Genomic DNA, 25,894 nt, shown 5'->3' with positions numbered 1-25,894 from the left:
TTCGGAGGAACCCAATTCCCTTATTTTCTTACCGTGGTACCACACGAACACGCCCCAAAAGCCCGTAATATCATTAATCACCGCCACCAAAACCTCAGATATCACTTACAGTAGTAAAGACAAATCAAACCACACCATCAAAAAATATAAAAAAAAATTAAAATTGCATTTCAGTAAATTCTCACCATACAACCAAAAATAAAGCGTTTCAATAAAGGAGTCACAGTATTAATTATGTTAGGGAGTGAAACTGAACACTCATTTGTCAATGTCAGCTGATTCACTCCGAGTCCAGATAACAAATTTTTTAGAAATGCGTATATAACTTTCGGGGTTAAACATTCAGACCTTCCACCTATTCAAGACCTCATTTTTTTTGCAAAAAAAAAAGACAAAGAAACTACGTACGATCTAAAGTTTACATATGTTCAGCCAATGGATCAACATATTTACAACTGGTTGATTCGCGTGTTAATAGCGACGCTGTATCAACTACAGAGTGTATTTAGCATTAAAAGGAACATTATGAATTGGGAGGAGTGCGGGGAAACGGTCTAGAGATGTTAAATGCTATTACTTCAGCATCTGTCCAAAGGAAAGAGAGTATATAGGCTAGCCGGAGTCTGGGCAGAGATTCGAACCCGATTTCTCCCAAATATCGCAGCCTGCTAGCGTAGGGACTACAGGAGAATGAGGATTAGTTAATTACTACGCGCCACCATCCCCTTTACCAGTATATACTGTGGTACTTTCCCTTAAGCCATGTTCTTCGAACTAAGGGTCGCAAGACCTCCCGAAAGAGTCACGACCTACTCTAAGGGGGTCAACGAGTTTCCACGAATTATTTAAAATATACTTATGTCCAAACACAGTTCTTGAAAATAAATAATTCAATAAGACTAACACCAGGTACAGGTAAAGTTGCCACTGTGTTTAACTAAGCACTACGCCATGAAGGTGTATAGATGTATAGATCCAATTTTTCTTGACCTCGGCAGTAGTTGGAGGTGAGTTGTCAGCTTCACGTCTCGGCCGTTTTACCCCTCGGGGAAAGAGCCCTCAATACCCACTAGATAGAAGGTTGGGTGAGTCCAAGAACAGGTGTAGAGGATGTGGAGAAAATTCTTGCCCCATCCGGGACTCGAACTCCGACCCCTCGGTCATCCAACCCGTAGACAGACGCTATTTCGAAGTGCCCACAGCCAGTGAAATATTTCGATGGTTTCTTCGTGACTGTTTAGGAACATTTTATACCGTACTGGAGGTACGGAGAAATTGTAAAGATACTCCATTTCCTGCTCTTATCGTACAGTCTGGTAGAGACTTGCAATAATGTACAGAACTGCACTATTCGCTGATAGGCAAAGGCGGGGTTCATGACATCACAAAGTTTCGGACCTCTTGCCTTACGCTAAACTCAGTGGTCAAGCTTACACACGCGACACGTAACATTCAGTTATACGGTAATGCGATTACGACAGCTGCTAACAATATAGCACTTCACAGTAAAGTCATACAAATTCACTTTGGGGTAAATCAGGAAGCCCACTTAAAATTTATAATCACAAACTTTCCAGAATGTACGGATATCGCTGTCGCGATAAGTAAAAGCTTCATCGCTCAAATCCGGATAGCCGTTCAAAGTTCCTCTACGGCAACACCAAGTGGCTTAGCAATTTCCTAGTTCATACCAGCTCTTTATCGATTTTGTAGCACTAAATGTCTTACACGTAGCTCAAAACAGGAATAGCTTGGTAACAGCTGCCACAATGGAAAGACCCGTAAATATTATGAGCATACAAAATGACTTTGATATTTGTATCTGAGTCAAACCACCCACACGTACACGGCACTCGTAAAAAAAAACTGTTTCGATTAGAGTGGACTATCCTACAAGGGTATGGCTGTTGAGGTACCCAACGCGCGTCTCTTATAACAATGGTCCATGTAGCTCCTTGCGATTTCGAGAGTGAACACAACGGTGCACTTTCTGTTCAATCTCAAACAATTACGCAATTTGCCTGAAAAAAAGACTTTGAAGATGTAAAAAAAGGCCAGGATATGGTCCGGTCCGATAGTGAGATCCTGTGAACACGGTAATTAACTTTCAGGTTCTATATGAGAGAGGAGGAACTTCTTGCTCAGATAAACAATACAAAGACAAGCGAGTACTATATGTGACACGCGACGTAAACTTATTCCATCAATTCCTCCAGACTTCTTACGTCATGAGATAACTCTGGCATATAAATAGACCAATAGATCAAATGAATAGGTAAGAAAGTGACTGGGAGAGACGAGGAGAAGTAGAACAGGAAAACAGAATGGCAGCAACAGGAAGAAAAACAAGAAAAGGAAGATAAAGAAATATGGAGAACCGGAAATACGAAAGAAAAAACAATGACATCCGACCAAAAATTATCTCCACGTTCCTTACGCCACGGATATGAAAATTTCGTGTAGGAGCTCGGAAAATCTCGAATAAAGAGCGACTCGTTGAGGTTAAACGATTCACAGTTTTCCGATCTTACCTCATGTCGAAAAACCCGTATAATTTATTAGACAATATTCTTCTTCTTCTTCTCCTTCTCCTCCCATCCCCGTCCTTAAAATTTACGGATTAAGTCCTCTGGCCTCTTCCAATTCAGAATTAATTCCTTAAAGTACGAATCCTTTTTCTAACGACATTTGGTAGGATTTCTTGGACACGAGACTGGCCCACCGCAATTCCTCTACTTACAGCGGACAACATGAACACAGAGTAAACGTGGACGTATAATTATGCCGCGAGACGTATTGGAACCCATGATCCCAGTAATTGACCGGTGTAGGGCATTAACGCACCTTAGGCCACGCGGCCACAGTGACCGACCAGGCAATACTGTTGCATGTAGATCCGCTGCTAGGCAACGACCGAGAAATGAACTATGCAACAGCCATTGTTAAGTAATGGCTCTGCAAACAACGGCCCTTGCTAGGCAATGGATGAATAGCCATCACGTGGGAAACCCGACACGAACTAAAAAATGATACAGCAACAGAGACACGGTATTTTCTGTAAGGTCCGAGAGTTGCATACGGATTTCAACTTCCCCTATATATACGATTATATAAGAATTATGCAGGCGACAATCAGAAGTCATGTAAAATCACGATATTGAACATGTTCACAGTACAGGACAAGGTGAAGCCAGACACAGAAAATATAAGACACTTGAACTTGACGGTGGTCAAGCTTATGACTGTTGAAGTGACAAAGTTGCAGTTGTAGCATGAACTATGTAAGACGGGCATGATCTGCTTTGCAAAGCCTGTACTGACAGAGAACTTGTATAATAGTGCAAAACGATGAAATTTCAGTAACATGTTATATATGCGATACGTACACTTGACGAAAGGCCAAGCATATTCACAAGAGTTCAGTTGGGGAAAAAATCTTTCGTCATGAGTCTCAAAGGGCTTGTCGCCAAAACGAACTGATTGGCGCTATACCGCCAGTCGTAAAGTTAACTCTGACTTTAACTTTGAACATTGTCACGAGTCCCATGCGATTTGGAACCAAGAATAACTGTGCTGGCGAGAGCCAGGAGCAATTTAGCAGTCAGGCAATCGGTGGGTACCCCGACAGACATGAATGCAACACTGTCACAGCAACAGAGGAACGGTGTTTTCTGTGGGGTCCGGCAAGAATGTTATTGCTGTGAGAAGCTGACAGCTGAGGCCGGAGACAGTTCACGAACCCAGAGGAAGGGGAACGTCCGCCGTTGGAAGCCGATACTACGAAACGGCCAGTAAAGACGTGACTGTGGACACCAGTTGTGTGTGTAATAGTGGACTGTAGTCACGTGTTATGATTCAGAGTCCAATAAACCCGGCCTTCAATCCGAAACCAATCTATGGTCACTCAATCACGTGACAATATTAAAACTAGTTAAAACTTAGGCGGTGATTTGTGTTTCCTGCTTTTAACAAGAACTTCCGGGGGTTGGGGCGTGGTAACAATGATCCGCAGTACTGTTATCTTCCCCCTCTAACCTTCATTCAGCATATGAGGCAACCCCAATTGATTTTAGCAATGTGCCCCATGTTTTAACTGCACCGGTAATTAAACATATAACATTCTTCATTACTCGAGAATACTGATGGATCGCGTGACTACGTTTTTGACTCTATTTGGCGTACGAATTTGCTACGGATAAAGGGGAACCGAATGAAATGCTATCATAGTAGGGTCTACCTACCGCGAATCGCTAGGCCGCCCAGCCGCAATTGTCCGATGATCTCTCCGTCTCGTCTTCCGCGAGCAGCCGAACTAACAGTGGGACCGACTCAGCCGACTAACACATGTCTATCCAGATTGCAGCAGATGACGCGAAAGCTCTCCGGTGTTGCTATCGGGAAAATGTTCAAATCTAGCACTGATTGCATCATTACTGAGGGGGGTAAACAAAACGGCAGCTCACGGAAGAGAACTTAGATAAAATTGGTGCTAGAGTTAAAATTTGTCGTTCAAAAATCCTCGGATGCCATGCACGGGAATCAGAGGTTTCAGGTTTACTGCAGAAAATGTTCATCAGTGACATGAGAACACTGTTCCCACTGGTGACGGACACGCGTGCAAAACAAGAGCATTTTTAGCATATGCTGTCATCTTGGTTAGGAAATAGCGGTCCGAGACTCCGCGCTCCGACGACGCGGAAGGAGGTTCAGCCTCTCCCGTCTAAGCGGCTGCCGTACAACGCCGATGAGGTAACGGCAAACCAGCGCAAACGTTTAATGAAGGCAGTAACACATTTTTTTAAATTCGCCTGACATTCCAATGACTTGTAGAATGTAGGTTTTAACAATACCACTAGCCTGCCGTAGCAGAAGCCCTTCTAGCATGCACAGTACAAAATCTAATCGTCTAGTTACCACAATGCATCAATTTGCCTGACACATCAAACTTGATTTCAATGTTGCGGTTTTCAATTTTCCTAAAACAAAACTATCTTTATAAAAAAACGGCGGACTTTCAAATATCTAAAAGTGGTTACGCAAAATATGTCCTGAATAATTCAACCTGCGCCGGCGTTAAGTATAATTAGACCTATAATGTTAGGAATTTTACGAACATTTTCTTGTAGGCTACATTCTATTCTATAACGGCTCTACAGCTCTTTGTTCGGCCTTGGCCGCTTTTTCAGGTTCTTAATCTATACACAGTCTGTAGGACTCCTTGGATGGGAAATCAGCCCGTCGCAAGGCTTCTACCTAAACACAGAACACACAGGCATCCATGCCTTGGGTGATATTCGAACCAACGATCCCAGTGTCCGAGCGAGCGAAGACAGTTCACGCATTAGACGAGAGGCCACTGTGATCGGCTGTAGGCTGCATAGGACGGAAATTCTTTATCCTGAAGCAGACCGAGATGTTTACAGAAATGTAAGTTCTGATGTGCTCGATTCAAATATTCGTTATATTGATTTGTTAGGCCCAACAACTGGGTAAAAGAAAGCTGAGGGAATTCTAAACTCGGATTCATGTGTGAGAACGTTAAACTTAGGAACAGTGCGTCTGAAGTAATCATCAATCACCTTATTTTATGCCTTTTGGTATAATTATGGAGTATAGTATGCTCAGCAACGCAAATAACTGGTAGGCATTCAGAGTTTGTGAACTTTTTTTTTCTTCGTTTCGCGAAGTCAAGTGGCCGCGGTCACTTCTAGATATTCCCAGCCGACCCTCGGTGGAGACAAAATTTCCAGCGCTTGATCTGACACGAGACAAAATTTCGGGGCCATACAACAAACTTCACTAGCGTCTTTCCCGCGACAGAACATTCTGTTAAGTACAATTCTCAACTGACATACCGTGAATAAAGAGTATGACGAAAATCGGTCAATTAGTGTCTATTACTATTTCTACCCTGACGGATTGGGCACTCTGGTGCGTTCACGTTCCCGTTCCCCGGGCATCAGCCCGTGCCAACGCCGCCACCTACAAACGCCAACAGAAACAAAGAATAAACGCGGGTGGGATTCGAACCCACAATCTTAGTGCTGAAGCGGGCGAAGACATTTCGTGCCTTAAGCCGCTAGACCACTGTGATGGACAGTATCTGTTATATTTACCATGAATTATAACAAGGAATGAATGAACGGTCAGACAGACACGCAGCTCCCGTCTCCACTTCCGAGGACGGGAGGAGGTCCCGTCGGGTAACTGGTGTTGTCCGTATTACTCGTACGTGGCGACCCACACTCTAGCTGGCAGTTTTGGCTTGGCTGCAGACAGTCCAATGCCAAGCCGCATGTGTGCAACAGTCAAAATCATTCCTATATTTAACCATCCGTTCACTGCTAACCTATTCGCACACATTTATTTCTGGCAGGAATTAGGGTAAAGCCACCATATTTCGGAGAGCGTCAGAGCAACAGTGGCCACAGGACCTCGCACCTTCTACCCGACCAATTCCTCAGCAGCGACAGACTGAATGTTGAGGCAGCAGTGTTGCCTTACCGCTACCATGTGCGTTTCTGCCAATTGTGATATAACATTTTTGCTTACAGAGCTAAGGTTTTCATTTGCACGTTGTTTATATGAGGGCATAAGGAAGCGTACTTGGTTGAGGCACTATGCTACATGGCAGAAGGTCCCAGGTTCGAATCCCGACGTCACTGGATTTTTTTTCGGCTTACTGAATCCTTCCATCCTTATTATGGCTCTGGGGTCGACTCAGCCTCTAACAGAAATGACTCCCAGGTATATTCCTGGGGGTAAAGGGCAGCCGGCGTGTAAGGCTGGCAATCTCACCCGCCATCTGTGAACCGACTGTCTAGAAAATGTGGGAGCCTCGACATCTCATAACCCTTATGGTCCTCCACGGCCTATTACAGGGATAGATCTACTTTATTTTTTTACTGTTACGTTGTTTATATGAACGTACTTATACACAGTAAAACATGTGTACAATGTGTTCCCATAGCTTCCAAAAGCTTCAATTCCCAGTTATGCTACCGTGTTCAGATAAGTAACTGGTTGGCTAAGTTCGGATACTTAACATGGTTGGGAGTTCTGGGTATCCGAAATTAGGAACCTAATTTTATACAGCCTTGCTGTTTTATTCATTCTTAGGTGGCTGATACTAAGAGAAACGACTGGGCCACAGACTCCATGAAAGGCGCAGAGCAGGCTGTAAAACACAAGAAAATGGGTTTCCTTAAAGACCTACTGGTGCGAGTACGTATTGCACACGATAAGCAGTCAAATTTGAACTGTGTCTGCATGAACTGCATAAATTTATGCTGCAACTATGCGACTGTTCTGCACATATTTATGCAACCGATGAGAGCTTCTTCTTTATAAAAATAATACTAATGTACGTACTGTAGACCTACGTGTCTCTGATTCCTTTCATTTTATTGTGGTTTTTTATGCATTACGTTCCTTTAAATTTTTTTTTCCATTGGCGCTACAGCCCCAGTGGGCCTAGGCCTACCTCCATGAACTTCTCCGTTCACTTCGGTTTTTCTAGATCTTACACATTCGGTAGGACTCCTTGGGCGGGTGATCAGGTCGTCGCAAGGCCTCTACCTGTACACAAACACAGAAAAACGCACACACACAAACTAAACATCCATGCCCTGAGTGGGATTGGAACCCACGATCCCGGTTTCCAAGCGAGCGAAGACAGTGCATGCCTTAGACCGCTCGGCTGCCGTGACAGGTCTCGCTCGTATTAAGCTACCTGAATGCGACAAAGTACTAACTGTACACAAGTCTATTTTAAAAAGGAAAGAGGCTCCTACGTTACGTATTAAGAACATGGAGATGTTCCTCTCATATTAGTTTTTCAGAAGTTGTGAATACAGATGCTTTTTTTAAAGTTCAAATGGGAGTGTGTTAAACCGTAATCACAACCAGAAGAAAATTCGTGACTACAAATTTTTAAGTCTGCACGAACCGACAACTCGAAGGCTGTGCACTCCAATGGGCAGATACATACTTTCCATACCGGGTACCGCGTTCGATACTATAAAACAGACTCCATATAAACAATAAGTATCACATCTAGACAGTGTGTAGTGGCTAAGAGCTTCGTATGCTGGAGGTCCGCGGCCCGAACATCAACACAGGCAACCCTGAAGTTTTCAGCAGCCGTCCTCAATCCAACTTCCACGGTCTGATCTTTCATAGCCACGCAAACATTCGACGAAATCAACCAAATGAAGCCGATGAAAATTGGTTCCGCAATTATCTACGCGAATTTCACTACAGCGTCTGATACACGGTTCGGATCTGTTATGAGGTAATGACGTTTCGTGGGTTCTCGTATCAATTGCCGGAGGATATCCGAACTGGACCTGCAGATACCGTTTATCCCAAATACCTCAAATTTCAACGTATTATTTTCGGATGCTTCGGCAAGAACACTTTAAAATATTACGGCGTTATCTGAAGGATAATCTAATCCTTGGCAGTGTAGTTAAGTTGCTAAGGACTAAACATATCCGTTGACGTTTATCATCTTTCACATCCTGATGAAGGTTTTCATGTTTTCCTCAGTCAGGAAAACTTGAACCAACAACTTCCATGTTCTTCCTTCGGCATTTACCAGTCACAAGCATTGTGTCCCTCAACGCAATAAACCTATGTAACACTTTTAATGCCACGAATGATATCGCTTCGAAACACATTTGTCTTTCCTACGCATCTTCGCCATGTGACAACGAAAATAAAGCTCATATCCTCCTGTCTACTGATTGACTGACTATCTACCTAACTCCATGGAGCTGGGACCTTCTTGAGAAGTCGCCAGTTGTGCAGTTACTGAAAAATTTCCCAACATTTTATGGAAACCGAAGGTTCATTGCCGTGTTAACAAGTAGCTCTACATTCGTACCTATCCTGAGCCAGCTGAATCCAGTCCATACCACCCCATCCTATCTAGGATCCATCTTAATATTATCCTCCAACCTATGTCTAGTCTTCCTAGTGGTCTATTTTCTTCTGGTTTTCCCACAAAAATCCTATATGCATTCTTCTTCCCCCAGATTCGTGCTATATGCCATGCCCATCTCACACTCCTTATCATTCTAATTGTACTTGGCGTAGACTACAAGTTATGAAGCTCCTCATTATGCAGTTTCCTCCAACCTCCTGTCACTTCATCCCTCTTCGGTCCAAATATTATCCTCAGCACCCTGTTATCAAACACCCTCCGTGTAAGTCCCTCCGTTAATGTGAAAGACCAAGTTTCACACCCATACAGAACCAGAGGTGAAGTTACACTTCTGTACATTCTAATTTTTCCCGTGTCTTGACACTGTACATTAGCATTTGTCTGCATCCCGTAGACTGAGTACTGACAATTTTAGAACAGGAAATGTCAATTAAAACGGTATGCACGTACCCAGCTCCATGGGGTACAGCCACGTGTTCACATCGAGAATGAGGTCCATCTTGAACGATTCGCTCTCGCAATGAAGTCGGCTTACTGGAACAGAGAAAAGCATAGTTAGTCCCCTACAAGTATTAAACGTACTGAGAAGTTGACCACATCCGGTACACAGGAAATGTTAAGGCTTCCAAGAGCAGAGACGAGGACTTTCTTACCAAAATATGCCTAAGCGATACACACGTCACGACCCCACGTCGAGGGATATGTTACGGCAGCCAGGCTTGTCCCTTTACGGGGATGAAAAGTATCTTACTGCATATCCCTCTGTAATGCAGCACATTGCTTCGTCTAAAGGCGCGTCCACATTACTCGTGCTCGTGCGTCAGAAGCTTACTTCTGCCGGAAAATTGGGATTTGGGGCTGATATCTGTTGTGAAGAAATGCGAAGACTTTGTGTGCAAACCAGTTTGGGCGTCCACTTCGTCAGCTCCTGATCCTGCTTTCCCGGCAGCAGTAAGCTTCTGACGAGCACGAGTAATGTGGACGCGCCTCAAGGCTTGCCAAACTCCGTGTTTGCGGGTCAATTTTATAATCTAAACTTGTGACCAGGGATGAACTACCACCACACGGAAAGGAGAGTTCCAAAAAGAACACAGCCGGCATTTCAATTACATCAACTTCTTACGGAAACATAACAGGTTTATTAGATCGCCATGCTGTCGGGGTGTTCCACTATTGTAACCTCTGAATCACATGAACAATTTTCACAAAATCCATTACACGTGAACGGTACATCACTGAAGGCCGCCCCGAACCTCGTACTTCTCCAAATTCATACAATCAATGACAACAAGACTGACACCGGAAGGTATAATTTCCGAGCGAAACTAGTGACAATATAGGCTCGTACACGGTTACGAACTTTTAAAAACATGTAAACTCTGTAAAAATTATATTTTTAGAGTGTGAAATACGAAGACTGTGACCGTGCAAAAATCAATTACATTTACACTTCTAGAGTTAGGAACATGAAACTATATACGAACATAACTCACGTTATTAACATTACTAGAAACTAGGTTTAGGTGTAAAATACGTATTTTATAAGTAAATCATAAACACGCCGACAATGCGAAACCTTGAGGTTACATGCGACAAATTTAACTTAACAACAATTCGTCTTTACCTTCTACCCATAAAGTACATTTGCCACCCGCTGATATTTCCCTTTGGGGTACCTCAAAGGAATTGTCTATAAAACAATCCGCGTACACTGGATGATCTCAAGAGGAACATTACGACGGCGATAAACAGCATCAGTTTACAGGTGCTCCACAAAGTGGCCTCAAACACGGTAAAAAGAGCTCGCGCATGCGTTACTGAACAGGGAAGCCATTTCGAGCATATGCTGTAAAGACATGATTTGATTTTGCATTTCTAAGATGTAAGGTTATAAACATTAATAATAAGTGCTGTATGTCTTGTAGTTTGTGCATTAAACCAGCAAAATATAATTGTTTAGTGCGACTTTTCGATCTTCCTGTAGATGATGATGCGATGCCTAAAATACGTAACATAACCTAAATCAGCAGGATTGCATCCTATCGCCATCTGTACACGAGTGCAATATGCTAACCCATATGTTAGGCAATAGTCGGGAATCACTGAACATTACGTTTACTTCTCTTCATGCTCTTCCCTTGAGGGCATCCGTGGACAGAGCCAGCTATCCGTGGCCTACATAATGCACCTCTCAGTAAAGGTATCAAGCACAACTGACTCAATAACAATGGGACAGCATGGGCATGTTATCTTTTTTTGTTTTATTTTATTTACTGCAAATTTACAATCTACTCCATAGTAACAATATGAGTAATAAGTAAATGGTTTAAAATTAGAAGACTTGTGACGGGTACCATTAATTAATGGTTCTCCGTGTGGTTACACATCATAAACGAAAAACTTTTTAATTATTCCACCGCACCGATGAGGGCACGCGGTAGCGTACTTGGTTGAGACACTATGCTACAAGGCAAAAGGTCGCGGGTTACGTCCTGATGAGGTCATTGGATTTTTTTTTCAATTAACCTAATCCTTCCAGCCGCACTATGGCCCTGGGGTCGACTCAGCCTCTAACAGAAATGAGTACCAGGAATTTAATAATTTTCCTGGGGAGCTAGGCGCGGCAGGCGCGTAAGGCTGACAACCCTTACCGCCATCTTTGAGCGGGTTGTCTAGATAATGTGGGACCCTCAACGTCTCACGGCCTGGTACAGGGATAGCTTTACTTTTACTTTACCACAGCACCGAAATCGCCGCGTGCGTGAAAGAGAGGACAGACAAGTAAGTACAATATACTGGACCGATTTATAGCAAACCGTCCCCTACGTTCTCACCGATATCCATCCACCTATGGCTCTACATGTGGTTTATATGGGCCCAACCGAGCGCGCTTTTCGCTTATTTATGACTGAAGTGCCTTAAGACCAGACATTGTGGAAATGATATCACTTCATCAAGCCCATCCATTGCATTAAGAGTTTACTAACAGTGAAGCGGTTACTTAATGCCGTATCTTATTTTATTGTTATTATAATCCTCAGTGCGTTGTGAAAACCGCTTTTCCGAATCAGTCTTTTTTACAGGGTAGAGCAGGGGCACCGGGGATGAGTTTACGGTGGCCCGAAAGTTTGGGAACCACTGGTCTAAACATTCTCCCTAAAGCAGGTGTATAAAACATCTTGATGGGTACATCATACCTTGGCTAGGCAACCTCAAGGGAGTCAGTCACATCGCAAGTTCTTATCATATGCTGACAACTGAATCTAGTAATTTTCTCTTGACGACGTAACGATGACGTCACTATCTCATGATGACGGAGCCCCAAAGCTGTTATAGACGCGGTATACAAATATATACTTTTGGAGCATCCGATACGTCACCGACACAGTGAAAGGAACCTTGCTGAGAAGTTACTGTGCCCTGACTTCTACAGCCTACATACAAACGTGTTTTAGACGTGGGAACATCCGGTTTCAACTGTCAGTCCTCGTGTGGTGATTTTCACGCAGAGCTCGATTAATAACCGCTGCAACTGTTCTGAGGGCAATGTTACTACCTACCTCAACAATTACATAGCCGTGGCAGTAATTCGCAGATGTCGTGAACATACTGTAGACTTCTGGTTTAAGGTTACTTTTAAAACTTCTTTCAGCTAATGTTGATTCAGCTCCTGGGCACCCGTACCTGAGTTTTGTCAGGTGTTTTTTTTTGAGGAGGGGGGGGGACCACATAGTCACGAAAAAAATCACACACGCTACCCACTGTGATCCTGAAAATGGAAACAGCTTGTATGTCCAAAACGTCATCAAACACTGCCATAGTCACAGGGTGTAAAGACCCATGAGGCGACCACTACGAAAGCTTAACATCAAATTTGGTTTCTGTTGACAATCGTAACTAATTTGGTTGAATGAACTCTAAATTATTCAAAATATTTATAGCGGAAAGGAAATGTTCCTACTGTATCCACAACTCATTAAGGACCTGAGTGTGTTTCCAAGAGGACAAATATTAACACGTAGCATACGAAAATTGTAAAGGCTCAATGGCTACACCTTACGGGGGCCTTCGCTGTGTTTAATTTTATCACCACCATTAACACGCAAATACGTCAATTAAAATCTGACCGTCGAGAGATTACAAATCATTTTATGCTATACTTTCTAGCAGTGACGTCAAGAACAGGATAATGCACTATGCACGTGATCAGAGAAGATGGCAGAATGCCAGTGAGTTCAACTCAAGGTCCCTTGTAATATTTTGGGCTGCAAATCCGGAAGGTTTTTATGTGCGCGCATACGAATGCTTTGTTCCGTTAAGGTGAATTCATCGTGCGCAAAATGGGGACGAATTTCATATGCTACATAGTGCAATTAACACCGATGCGGTACGCTGTACTACCTATGGGCTTCAGAGACGGTCTGGAGGCGAAGAGGAATATAATAATAATAATAATAATAATAATAATAATAATAATAATAGTGAGACGGAACGGATTGGCGTAGCGTTAAAGCACTTCGTTCGTAGTCGGGAGGTGTTTGGTTCTAATCTCGGCCGAGACATAAGCAATCCTGACCGATGTTACTTTCCTGGTTTTCCTCAGTCCCTTCACTCAAATACGCGGACAATACCACGATTACACTATGACCACGTTCTTCTAAATCCTTTCCAATTCAACATTCAACTACCATTGGGCATCACAGTGGTCGCGCGGTCTACGGAGTGAATCGTTTTCGTCCGCTCAAACACTGGGATCGTGGGTTCGAATCCAACTTGAGGCATCGATGACTATGTACGTTTATTCTGAGTTTTGTGTTGTTTTGAGTGTAGGCAGCGGCCTTACGACGGGCTGATCCCCCATCCAAAGAGTCCTATCGACTGTGTAAAAGATCAAGAAAACGAAAAAGCGGCCAAGGCCCAACAAAGGACTTTAGAGACATAGACAGATACAGACCGTTAACGATGCCGTATAGCAACTCGGAGCAGGGCTTATCTTTAATGACCGCCTTTCCTGCCAAGGAAAGCTGGACATGGGAACAAGATACTTCGTGAATGGCAGGCGATCTAGCAGCGACAGTAATTTGAGTCTGCTCCGTGGAACACTGCAGCAGCACCACGGGTCATCACTGGGAAGGCCGTTGCATCTAGCACTATCAACTTCCTGCATCAATGAACACGCGACAAATGAAAGTAAGTCATATGAAATGACACAACTTCAAAGCAATGCGTCAACCCTGAGGCTGGACACAAGTTCACGTGCCTTCAAGAAGTCACAACTGGAACAAANCATCGGGGGGGGGGGGGGGGCATGGCTCCTGCACCAATCTGTATCGTACGCACGGATGTCTTAAAGTATGAATTTATATATCGATGCCGCTACTCACTGTTTATCAAAATACCTGCACTATGAATCACGCTTCTGTAAAAACGCTGATCCAATAATTACGTGTACATTCAATTCTTCATATATTTACGAATGTGCTTACTCACCAGCCGTAAGCATGTGGAAAAGAAACAACACACTCAAAGATAAACAAGGAAACTTATATTATTTAAACAGGAATAACAACTGAATTACAGCCATCACACCGACTAGCATGCGGTGGGACATACAGGGTGTTTCACGACTTTAGGGCATAACTGCAGGAGGCGATTTCCTAGGTCTCTGTGATCAAAAAAGTACATATAAACATGTGTCCGATTTTGGACGGTTACGGAGTTATGACCGTTTTTTCATTCCCGTACACGCCCTCGTGTGAACCGCGTCTGTCAGCTGGCCGGTCGCTATTTTTAGCCAGCTACAGACAGAGCGTTCTCGTTATCTCGACACTTGGAAGGTACCTAAGGCGGGGAGGGTTGGTATGTTCGGCGCGGTTCACAACCGAGCGGCAGTCTGTGTTGCGGCCGGCGGTGGCATTTTCGAAAATCAGCTTTAAGCACCAATAAATTCAAATTAAAGGAAATTTCACGAAGTTAACTTTACATTCATACTTTAAATGTCTCATGTATTATGCTGGTTTATTATTTTGTTCCGTTTATTGTCAGTAATCGTTACCTTCTATTCTGAGTTTAAAACGGTCATAACTCCGTAACCATCCAAAATCGGATACATGTTTATTTGAACTTTTTTGATCACAAAGACCTAGGAAATCACCTCCTGCAGTTATGCCCTAAAGTCGTGAAACACACTGTATATATACATACATGCATTCATCTTGTATACAATTAATTTGTTAATAATTTAAGAGATATCAATATGACTCATGAGTAACAGGAAATGGTTTTCGATGCACACACTCTCAACATCCCTACAAACATCAGCGGCAGGAATACTGGACAGGAAGTTGAAAACAAACGGTTCCAAGAACAAGAAACACAATCCAAAACCAAGATATACTTGAATAAGGAGCAACGTATCAAGGTGGTACTTCCATCACGTTCAGTTGTGCAATTTTACCAGTTTTAGGACATTAGCATAAATGTAATTGTCACAGGAAAAACAAAGAGGATTAAAAGACAGGATTGTAAACGTCTGTTGTTGATGGTGATAATCGTATTTACTTCACAGATAATTTAGCTCTGATTAGTATTTATGACATAACGTATGAAGTCACAAGCATGTTGCTGTTATTCTTATAATTTTTGAGGTTTTCATAATCATGTGCTGAAGAGGATATTCAGATTCAACGTGGACGAAGCAACAGGATGATGGAAATTAGCTTCTTTACCCTAGTCCTTCGAGGGAGAAGGCAGGGGCCTTAATTCGGCATATTCGTAAGAAGGCGCTTTTCCTTTGGTACATTAAAGCAATTATCAGTTCAAAATTCTCATATTAATGTCGCTGTTAATAACACTTCTCTGTCTTTTCTTTCTTTTTCTGTGTTGTTTATGGAGTTAAGAACCCTTTCCAATGACTCTCCAGCTTTGAACTTGAAGCGTGAGTCTTAGATAAGCAACCATAAAGCTACTGGGCCACAAGTTTCCAATGTGAGTTTAACATAAAGGCATAATCATCTGAGAATGAACACACGGCTCCTATTAAAGCATTCTGAATTGAAACGAACGAGGTTCCATAGAAGCACCGTTATCCTGTTTTCACGGATGAATACGGCACATTTTCGTTAGAGTACACATTTCTGTAAAGAATCCTCATTTCCCGGAGATAAAGGGTCAGGAGAGGTGTGCAGTGGCTGCCTATTTAGCAGGCGACATCTCATGAAACTGAAGAGTATCTAGCAACCGCCATCATGGTACAGGATTTTCCCAGAAAAATCCATACATAGCTCAGAATAAATTTCCTACCTGTATGAGTTCCGCAGTTTCACTACCGTACACATGTACACACACGCACAAAATGTGCTTTTTTTTTTTAAATTTCCCGTGCGTGCTACACATCCCGCCAATGTCTACGAGTATCTCACACACCAACTTGGGTCGAGAAGTAATGTTCCCGACCTGAATTCGGGAGGTATCCGGTTCGAATTTCGGCCAGAATACCAAATATTCCGACCGACGTCTTTCGTCAGTTCCTCCATGTGAATTCCGGAGGAATACCTGAAACAGGCTACGATAGCTTCCTTCAACATCTTTTTTAATCCATTATCATTAATCTTCATACCATTCCGTGCTATAGGCGTACAGCCGGAGCGTTATAAAATACACCACAAGGAGACAAAGGGCACAGCACACACGTAACACCATAACGCATATAAGCCCACACACCACCAAGAATGACGACTCCCATCCACGGGAAGAATTGACAACCAACAACGACTTACGACAATTTGAATTAAATTTTAAATAGTTTAATAGTGATTTAATCGAAACATAAGTAATCTGCTGTGGGAAAGGTGATAATTCCTGTGCTGCGTATAGCCTATTGGCATACGCAATTATTTTACATGTTTATGTTTTTATAAGGCATCGAGTGCCGTCGTAACTAAAACTTATGACAATAATACGAAACATACATTTGTGAATAACACAACTGAAAGTGAACATCAAACCAGCTTAATTAACAGTGTCTCCTGCCGTATGAAAAGTGCCTCTGATGACGGTTTTAATTAAACCGAAACATGTAAGGCAAGAATAATAAAAGTGATGTGACCTCTATTGCCGCACTGGACGGAAAATTCTATTTACTTTCTTATTAACTTTCTAAGACAAATAAAATCTATGTCTTGCTAAGCCATGGACTGAGTCGCACAACCGTTTCTCTCAGTTGCTGACGACGGTTTCTTATCTCGGACTCCGAAAGACATTACTAAATTGCAAACACAGAAGCCATCGTACCATCGACCGACGCACAGCTATATGGGAGGGCATATTCTCTTGCAGTGGGAAACAGGCCCTTGATGAAGATGACTGTACCTAGGATAGGAATGTTAGACGCACAGTGGCATATTAGCGCGATTGGACCGGATGTTGCTAGGTCGTTATAAGGTGCTAAGGAAATGGATGTAAAGCTGGGTCGAGAAGCAGCAACGTGCGGTAAGCAAGCTCGTTCCAGTGTGCAAGCCGCTCGCGATCAACTTCTGCAACCAGCAGACCACTGAGATGCCTGGCACGGGCAAGATCGTTCGGATCTGCTCACAACTTCCGATCAGGCTTCCTCCCCACCGATCTGTGACTGTGTAGACAACCATTCACAAAAATAATCTCTCCGGGGGGCGTAACAGCAATCATTCGAGTCCTGTTCTCGGGCTAACGAAGTCATGATCAATGGTCCCTTCTCATCACGACGTGGAGCATCCTTCGCCTGCGGATGTAGGACAAGGCTTCCCGACATAGTGAGGGGCTACTAGTCGGCTCAGGCGCTATGCTACAAACCGGAAGGTAGCGGGTTCGATTCCCTATGAGGTCGTTTGATTTCTTAATTTACCTGATCCTTCCAGCCGCACTATAGCCCTGAGGTCGGCTCAGCCTCTAACAGAAATGAGTACCAGCAACTTTCCTGGAGGTAAAGGGCGCCGGCGCGTAAGGCTGAAACCTTACCGCCATCTGTGAAGCGACTGTCTAGAAATGTGGGAGCCTCGACGTCTCACAAGTCTGTGGGCCCCCACGGCCTCCTACAGGGACAGCTTTACCTACGAATGTAGTAAACAAGCGGTCAAGGAAAATGGGATGTCCTCCAACTTTGGGGCTGGGCGAAGGATTCTGCCTTAAGACAAATTCTCTGTACATCCCAAGCAACGGAGAACATATATGAAATATCAGTATTCACAGAACAGGCATAACATACTGAAACAAAAGACTGCTCACTCGTGTTTTACTCAACAGTAACGATCAACAGTTCGTTGCTATGGTAACCTGAAGTTGCGTAATGTCAAGGATGATCTCACGTTTACAACACACACACACACATTGTGTGCGGGCGTGCGAGTAACGATAATTTAGTCTAATGTACCCACTCTGATGTCAGATATGCAGTAAGCTATAAAATGATTCCTATACATATTGTGACATGACGCGTAAAGGGTATGGATGCCGAGCGAGACCAAAACATGCAGCCGAAGGGTTATGAGTGAGTCATTCACTTTTAAGTGCTAAAGACGTAATTTCATACGTTAAAGTTACAGTAATCTTGACAATGTTATAATTAATTGTAGTTCCGACTTGTCAGTATCCAATAAATCGATTCGCCAATTCAAACCCCATCTACAAGTCATTAATACGCGTGACAATATGTACAATGATTACAAATTTAATTTAATTAATTAGAGTTAATAAGGGAACGCTGTAGCGTGGTTAGTTAAGGCACTATGCTACAGGCCGGAAGGTCGTGGGTTCGATTCCCGATGAGGCCATTGCATTTTTTTCAATTGACCTAATCCTTTCACCCGCTATGGCCTTGGCGGCCGGCACCTCATCGCCATCTGTGAGCCGACTGTCTAGCAAATGTGGCAGCCTCGACGTCTCACAAGACGGGAATAATTTTACTTTCATGGCTGCCAAAATTACGAAACGAAGATTTGACAGATGCCAATCTCTAATTAAGGAATCTATAGGCCAACTTTCCACGTATCACACTCACATACATCATGAATCCTGAGAGATACCATGAAACGGAGATTTCACAAAATATGTGCGCCATTAACTTAAAAATTCCAGGTAAGCCAGCGTGACAGAATACATGACGATACTAGGTACAATTTCTATTTTCGGCAAAGGCTGAGACTGTAATGCCGACTTGTCATTTCTTCAGCAGCCATCTTTTGGTATATCTGTAACCACGTGACTGTTGCATTACGACAGAACTGCAAGCATTTATACAGAGTGCGTTTCTCAGAGGACGCCCTGAATAAATAGTTTGACATGTAGACCAACTGCTAGGACACTACTCGGTATACTAGCCCGCAACACATATGAAACCGAGAACAGAGTAGACCCATTTCTAGGCAACGCCACCAATACATGCACGCAACAATAGAACAGGTGTCGAATTGTTTTCTATGTTGGTTCACATATATCCAATGTTAGGCAACGGATGTTTTCTGTGGTGTGGTCCGACCCTAGACTATATAACGAGAAGCCAGCAGTAATTGACACTTCAAACCCGTGTAGAGGTGGGGTCGAATACCTCCACCGTGACCCTGTGAATCGCAGAAGGAGACGAAAAGGGGAGGCTCACATCTGAGACAGTAAAATATCGTCGCGAGTCCCAAGGAACTCGGACCCAAGAAATATTGGGCTGGCAATGGTCAGCAGCATATATAAAACACAGACCCGCCCTCTCGTCAGAAAGTTGGCCTCACAAAAAAAAAAGACCGTACTGTCAAACAGCAATAAATATCTGGTCATGAGCCCCCAGATTGGGCTAGACGCCAAGACTTACTGATTGACTGACTGACTGACCGACCGTCAGTCGTAATGTGACTTTGACTTTGACTGACAGTTCAGTTGGAAGTCAGAACAGTTCCCGTGGAGTGTGCAGTCGGAAAATGACAGCGTGTCAGACAGTGATTTGTGAACTGTTGTAACTAGTCGTATAAAGGTCCAATGAATTCGAGCATCAAATCTAGAAACCCGTCTTATTAGTCACGCAAACGCCGGATACGTAACAACAATTACACATCACTCAATAATTAACAGACGAACACGAAACCTGACAACAGTTCACGGACCTGTTGCCTGCTTAGCCGGTTAACGCCACTTCTGACGTTGCTACAATCCCTCAAGCTGGACTGGCTTCAATTTGAAGCGCTGTGTCGGCCTGGGAATCCAGGCGAAAGGAAACCAATTTCACCAGCTTCTGTAAGCAACGAATCTCTCTACGTCTACAGAGGAACGTATTCAAGTTTAGTTTTCGTCGGCATCTTCTTACGTGATGCATAATTACTACTTCGGGACCTCCGAGTAAATCACCTTGCATATGGGCCTGGACGGATGCCTTCGTAACCAGAGGATGCGCCATGATGTCGTGACGAGGGACCCAATTTGAGTGGCTGCGGGACTGATGCATGCAGAGACAATTACTGCCAATGGCGGAGAGATGGCGTTAAATCAACAGAGCTTCATATAGGCTTATTCGGAATTCTTTAACACACAAAAACGAGCAGGTGTAGCTACGTCAGTATGCAACTACGCTATGGGTTGGCCACCCGAAAAACAGGTTCGATTCTGGCGAAGATACATTTCTATCTTCACCACTGCATCCAGATTGACGCTGGGGCCCACTAATACTGGGGTGTACCGCCTGCCTGGGGTTCTTTCCCACGGAGCAATTCGGCCCAGGCATGAAGCTGACCACTCACCTCCATCTAGTGCCGATATCAAGGATAGTGGAGTCATACCTCCACTTCTCGTAAGTTTTCTTGGCTTGGTGCATGGGGATATCTTCAGGGTCACCTTTATTTTTTGTCACAACTCAACAAAAGTATACTACTGCCCAGCAGCACTCGTTTCTCACGGCCTTCCATGCCACACGTAATGCCACAGAAGCTGTAATATTCGGTAAAATCATAATAAACTACTCATAGCAAACGAGGATCAACCTATCGAGTAACGGCGATGTAACTAGCCCAGTGCGAAATTCTGCTGTCTATTAACAACAGATTATTTCACAACGGTAGGCATATAAACATTACATCTGACGTGGACAAAATCTGTCTATGGCTCTACAGCCCTTCCGTTGGTCCTTGGCAGCTTTTCAGTTTCTTGATCTTCTACACAGTCGGTATGACTCCCTGGACGGGAGAGCAGCCCGTCTCAAGGCCGCTACCTAGACACAGAATAAACGCAGACAGATATCCAGGTCTCAAATGCGATTCGAACCCAAGATCCCAGTACTTCATGGCTTAGAACGCGAGACCAATGGGAACAACTAGGTGGACAAAATGCAAGTCCTTAATTCAAGAAACCGAGTCATGGCGCTATAATCCTTACATGCGATCTGCCTTACATGATCCAAGCTTGTGACTATTTCAAATAGCAGTTTCAGATTATAACTTACAGGCACTCCACACACATGTTCGACATGAGGTCTATCCTGAGGCTTTCGTGGGTTTCCTCAGTATCTTCAGGAGACTGTAGTAATAATCCTTTGAAACAAACTTCAGCCGCTTCTGTTCTAATCCTTACCTTCTTATAACCCACAATCTTATTCCAATCTCTTTCCACGCTACATAAATCTGTCAAGGAGAAATGTCTTTAAATAACGTAACAATGAAACAACTGGACTCGAATGAGGTTAACAGAGACGATTCAAAATTTCGCAAACACGAAAAGAAATAGAGAGTAAGACTAAAATCAGTCAAGGGCATCGAAAATATATAACGAAGGTCAGGACCTAGCGAAGGCACCGCCGCGTTGCTTCCACTTACCTGCCACGAAGAAGAAAGTTTCACAATAATATACCGAAAGAAACAACTGGCATGTAGCTCTTATTATTCGTCCTGTCAAACTTGTTTACCTTGTACGAGAATATACAAAGACTGTGTCCTTAATTTCAGCTACATTTCTCGAAGAATAAAGATAGTCTTAAATGACCACAGAGGTTCTTGCCAAAGCAACGAATGACCGATGGACACCGACTTCCACATTGCAGAGTCTTCCTTGAAAAATTACTATCCACTCAGCAATGACAAGGAAAATCTCTGCTTTTGTGGAACCCGAAGTTTCATTACCCTTTCCACAAAAGCCCGCCATATGATACGGTTCCATCTAGTCCACATCTCATTCCATAAAGAACTATTTTTTTATTGCTAGTGGGGTGGGACTAAGTCCCTTGTACTGCGGCCACTTCTGGCCTATTGTACCAGCCCCAGATGATAGGTGAGGGTGATTGTGGAGCAATTGGTGGAATGAAGATTGGCAGGGGAAACCTGCCCCACCGCCACTTTGTCCACCACAAATCCCACTTGACCAGACCCGGGATCGAACCCGGGCGGCCGCGGTGGGAAGCCAGCGACTAACTGTTTGAGCTTATGGAGCGGCCCAATAAAGAACAAAGTATACCGCGTTTCTAATCCTCCACACAACGGACTTACTTGCCAAGGTCACAAATACATGGACGGTATCAATTAGCAATTATGAAATCTTCATTTGTCCGCCCTCCCGCTACTTCTCCTCAACTGGTTCTGAACAGTGGGTATAGGAACGGGTTACAGGTTGGGCGGCCGAGGGGCGTACATCCAGTGCTCCAGGTAAAGAATACGTCCCCCATATGTCTTCATGGCGCGGTGTTACTTAGGAAAAACTTCCCCTTATCTTGACGTTTAGTTCTGAAACACCTTAATACAGAGTAAGGCTGTCTTAAAGTTTGGGCCAACAAGGAATTCATACTGTGACGTGTACACCCATTGCTATGCAACGATTCGCGAAGCGTACGCATGCAACAGACGGAAGTCCAATGCTAAGTAACGGACCAGTAAACACATCTCCTTTACTTTACAACAGAGGCTGTTTTCTGTGTGGTCCCTGCCGAGGGGGGTATAAAAGGACACAGAAGACGCGACCGAGTAGAGAAAACAGAATAAAGAAGTGGGTCGAGTTCTGGAAATGACATACGAAGACTCTTTTTAACTCCGTTGCCAGGATACGGATACTGAAGACTGAGAATCCTAGTGTGTGTGTAACGATAAACTGCAAAGTGTGTAGAATAGCGAGAGCGCTGTAATTGTCTGCAGTCCCGAGTTGTGAATGTATATGGTGCAATAAATCCCAAACCCCGTCTATAGTCACTAAAACACTTGAGAACATTAACTACTAAGCTGACACGATAACACTGATGCATGCTTGCTCTATCACATGCTATTGAATACACGACTATGAAATCTACAGTCTACTCTACTAACAAATAAGTTACCGACACCGCCTTGTGGTAGCACAGACAAGGCGGTAATGTCTCTGCGCATCAAGACGGAACCTATCCCGACAGACCCAGATGAATCCAGTGCGCGTTTCTTTAAGACTGGCTTCAACATTGTTCTCTCGTCTCTCAAGCGGCATTTTCCTACCCGGATTTCTGAAGGAAACGCCTCTTCCTTGCATGTTACGTGCCCCGGCAACTCCACTCTCCTTGATCTATGCGTCCTAGTAACAACCAGCCGAGAACAAATTACGAAGCTCATCTGCATGTAATTATCTCCATATCTCCATCCCACTATTATCATCCCGATCATGTTTATCTGGGAGTCTGAGACTACGGCACTTAAAACGCTAACCTATTCACGTGCGTGTGCTTCTGACATCGGGCAAATTCACGGGCCAAGTGGTAACAGGCCGTGAAGGCCCACAGGGTTGTGAGACGTCGAGGCTCCCACATTATCTAGACATTCGGCTCACAGATGGCGTTGAAGTTGTCAGCATCACGCCCTTTACCCCCCGGAAAGATTTCTGGCAATAATTTCTGTTAGAGGCTGAGTCGACCTCAGGGCCACAGTTCAAAGCAACAGAACAATTGAAAAATCCAATGACCTTATTAGGACTCGAACCCGCAACCTTCAGGCTTGTAACACAGTAACTCAACTAACTACGCTGTGTGCATGGGCAAACTGACTCAAGCAATAAATGCTTATGGCTCATATTTGGGAAGTGCTCGGTTCAAATCCCGACAGGGACACAGACTATCCTACTGAGTTGTTAGTGATTTTACCCAGTGCCTCCAGGCAAATGTTTGGCTAGTGTCTTTAGTTACGACCCGTCATTTGAGGCTATACAGTCTGAGCTTCTGGTAGCGTCAGGACTACAAATAAATGAAGAAAACAAAACACCCTTACATTTATCCTTCTATACAAATATGGCGGCTGCGCGAGCTTCTGCGGCAAAAGCGACACTAAAGGCCAAGCAGTAGCTCAAGCGGCTAGTTGCTGGCTTCACACCGCGGCGGCCCGGGTTCGATCCCGGGTCTGGTCAAGTGAGATTTGTGGTGGACAAAGTGATGCTGGGGCAGGTTTTCTCCGAGTACTTCGGTTTCCCCTTCCAATCTTCATTCCACCAAATTCTCCATCATCATAATCAACCGGGACAGGTTACAATAGGCCAATCAGTGCCGCCGTGCCAAGTGGATCCAGTTGGACTCCATCACCCACTAAGCGAATTAAAAAAAAGACACTAAAGATACTGACGGGAGGCTCCTGAATTTTTGTTATTTAAGAGACATTTGAAAAATATTACATTTTTTTCTGTAGAAAAAATCTACGAGATGGCCTGGAAAATTTTATCATTTATTCAGCGTTCAGTTTGATGCCTGGGGCCAGATACGAGTATGTGGCCTGTACACAGGCACAAACTATGAACATCCCACAAATCCCACAAGAAACTATAAATGTCAAACATAACGTTATGAGGTTAAAGGTGATATGCCGAGTTTAAAGTATTCAGAATCTAGAAGCAGAATCTGGGCACAGAAATGAACAACTACATTAGGTTATTATTCAGTCTCAGTGAACACGCTGAAGCCTCGGAAGGAAACAGATGCAACGTTCTGCAAAACAATTCCTTTCTTCAACACCCAGGCACCAGGCAGTTTACCTCTGGCGCAAAAAAAAACCACTAATGGCTATTATTTGTGAAGTATAATTCCTGGCATTTTGGACTACTTCCATCAACCCGTATTCTAGAAAACAGAAAACACGAGGTTTCGGAAACTGGATCTGCTTTCGTCCTCTGGTGAGGGGGGAAGACACCTACTCAGTTGGGTCCCTTAGAAAGAGCTAACCTCAGTCACTGACAGTATTCCGTTCAAATCTCGTCCGGAACACCCCATCCTATCTCTGTAAGATATATTTTATTATTATCCACACACCTACGTTTCCGTCATCCTAGTGGTCTATTTCCTTCTGGATTTCACACCATTATCCTATATGGACTCCTGGCTCATTCGTGTTACATGCCCTACCCATCTCATCCTCCTTGACTTGATTATTCTAATTATGCTTGGCGATATGAAGCTCCTCATTATGCAGTTTTCTCCAACCTCCTGTAACTTCATGCCTCTTAGGTCCAAAGATTCTCCTCAGCACCCTTTTCTCAAAGAGCCAGACTCTATGTCCCTCCCTTAATGTCATACCCATATAGAACCATCTCGAAACTACACAATGATTCATGACTGGCGTCAAAGATGCCAAAGCCTTTCCATTTATGTTTAAAGAAAGCTCGAGTCAATACGTCCTCGGCAACGTACAATTTTTCACTGTTCTGGGGCAGCGGCGTAGAGTTTCTCTTGATTACCTTTCAAATATAGAACAAACAGGACCGGAAAGGCCAGTGTTCTTAAGCGAGGTACGTCATACTTGCCATGGAAAGGGTTAAATCGATACCCTGAAATGTAACGAAAGCAGAACCCTATCCAACACGTCCGCAGGCCACAGACTGAATTCCTGCAGTTTCAGGAAACGTCGAGTCTGAGCTCAGTCAATACTGGCACAAGCACTCGCTTCTCTTTTCGAACCAAGGCTATATTAGTCACGATATTCTTCCGGTATGACTGGAGGGACTGAGGAAATC

The 25,894-nt window shown here is 43.8% G+C and overlaps 1 protein-coding gene across 1 annotated transcript in view; it reads right to left on the bottom strand.

The window, feature by feature from the left end:
* Positions 1-25,894, bottom strand: part of LOC111864648 (DNA-directed RNA polymerases I, II, and III subunit RPABC3) — a 223,548-nt gene that overhangs the window by 190,201 nt on the left and 7,453 nt on the right. The window contains exon 2 of the mRNA XM_023852039.2: positions 9,398-9,481. Within this exon, the coding sequence (XP_023707807.1) occupies positions 9,398-9,446 (49 nt within the window). The 5' untranslated portion in view covers positions 9,447-9,481. The remainder of the gene's footprint in view (positions 1-9,397; positions 9,482-25,894) is intronic.

Source organism: Cryptotermes secundus, unplaced genomic scaffold (assembly GCF_002891405.2).
Source record: "Cryptotermes secundus unplaced genomic scaffold, Csec_1.0 scaffold186, whole genome shotgun sequence".
In the NCBI taxonomy this organism is placed as follows: Eukaryota; Metazoa; Arthropoda; class Insecta; order Blattodea; family Kalotermitidae; genus Cryptotermes; species Cryptotermes secundus.
The sequence above is the reverse complement of the archived record's forward strand: the minus strand, read 5'-3'. Positions and strand labels throughout refer to the sequence as shown.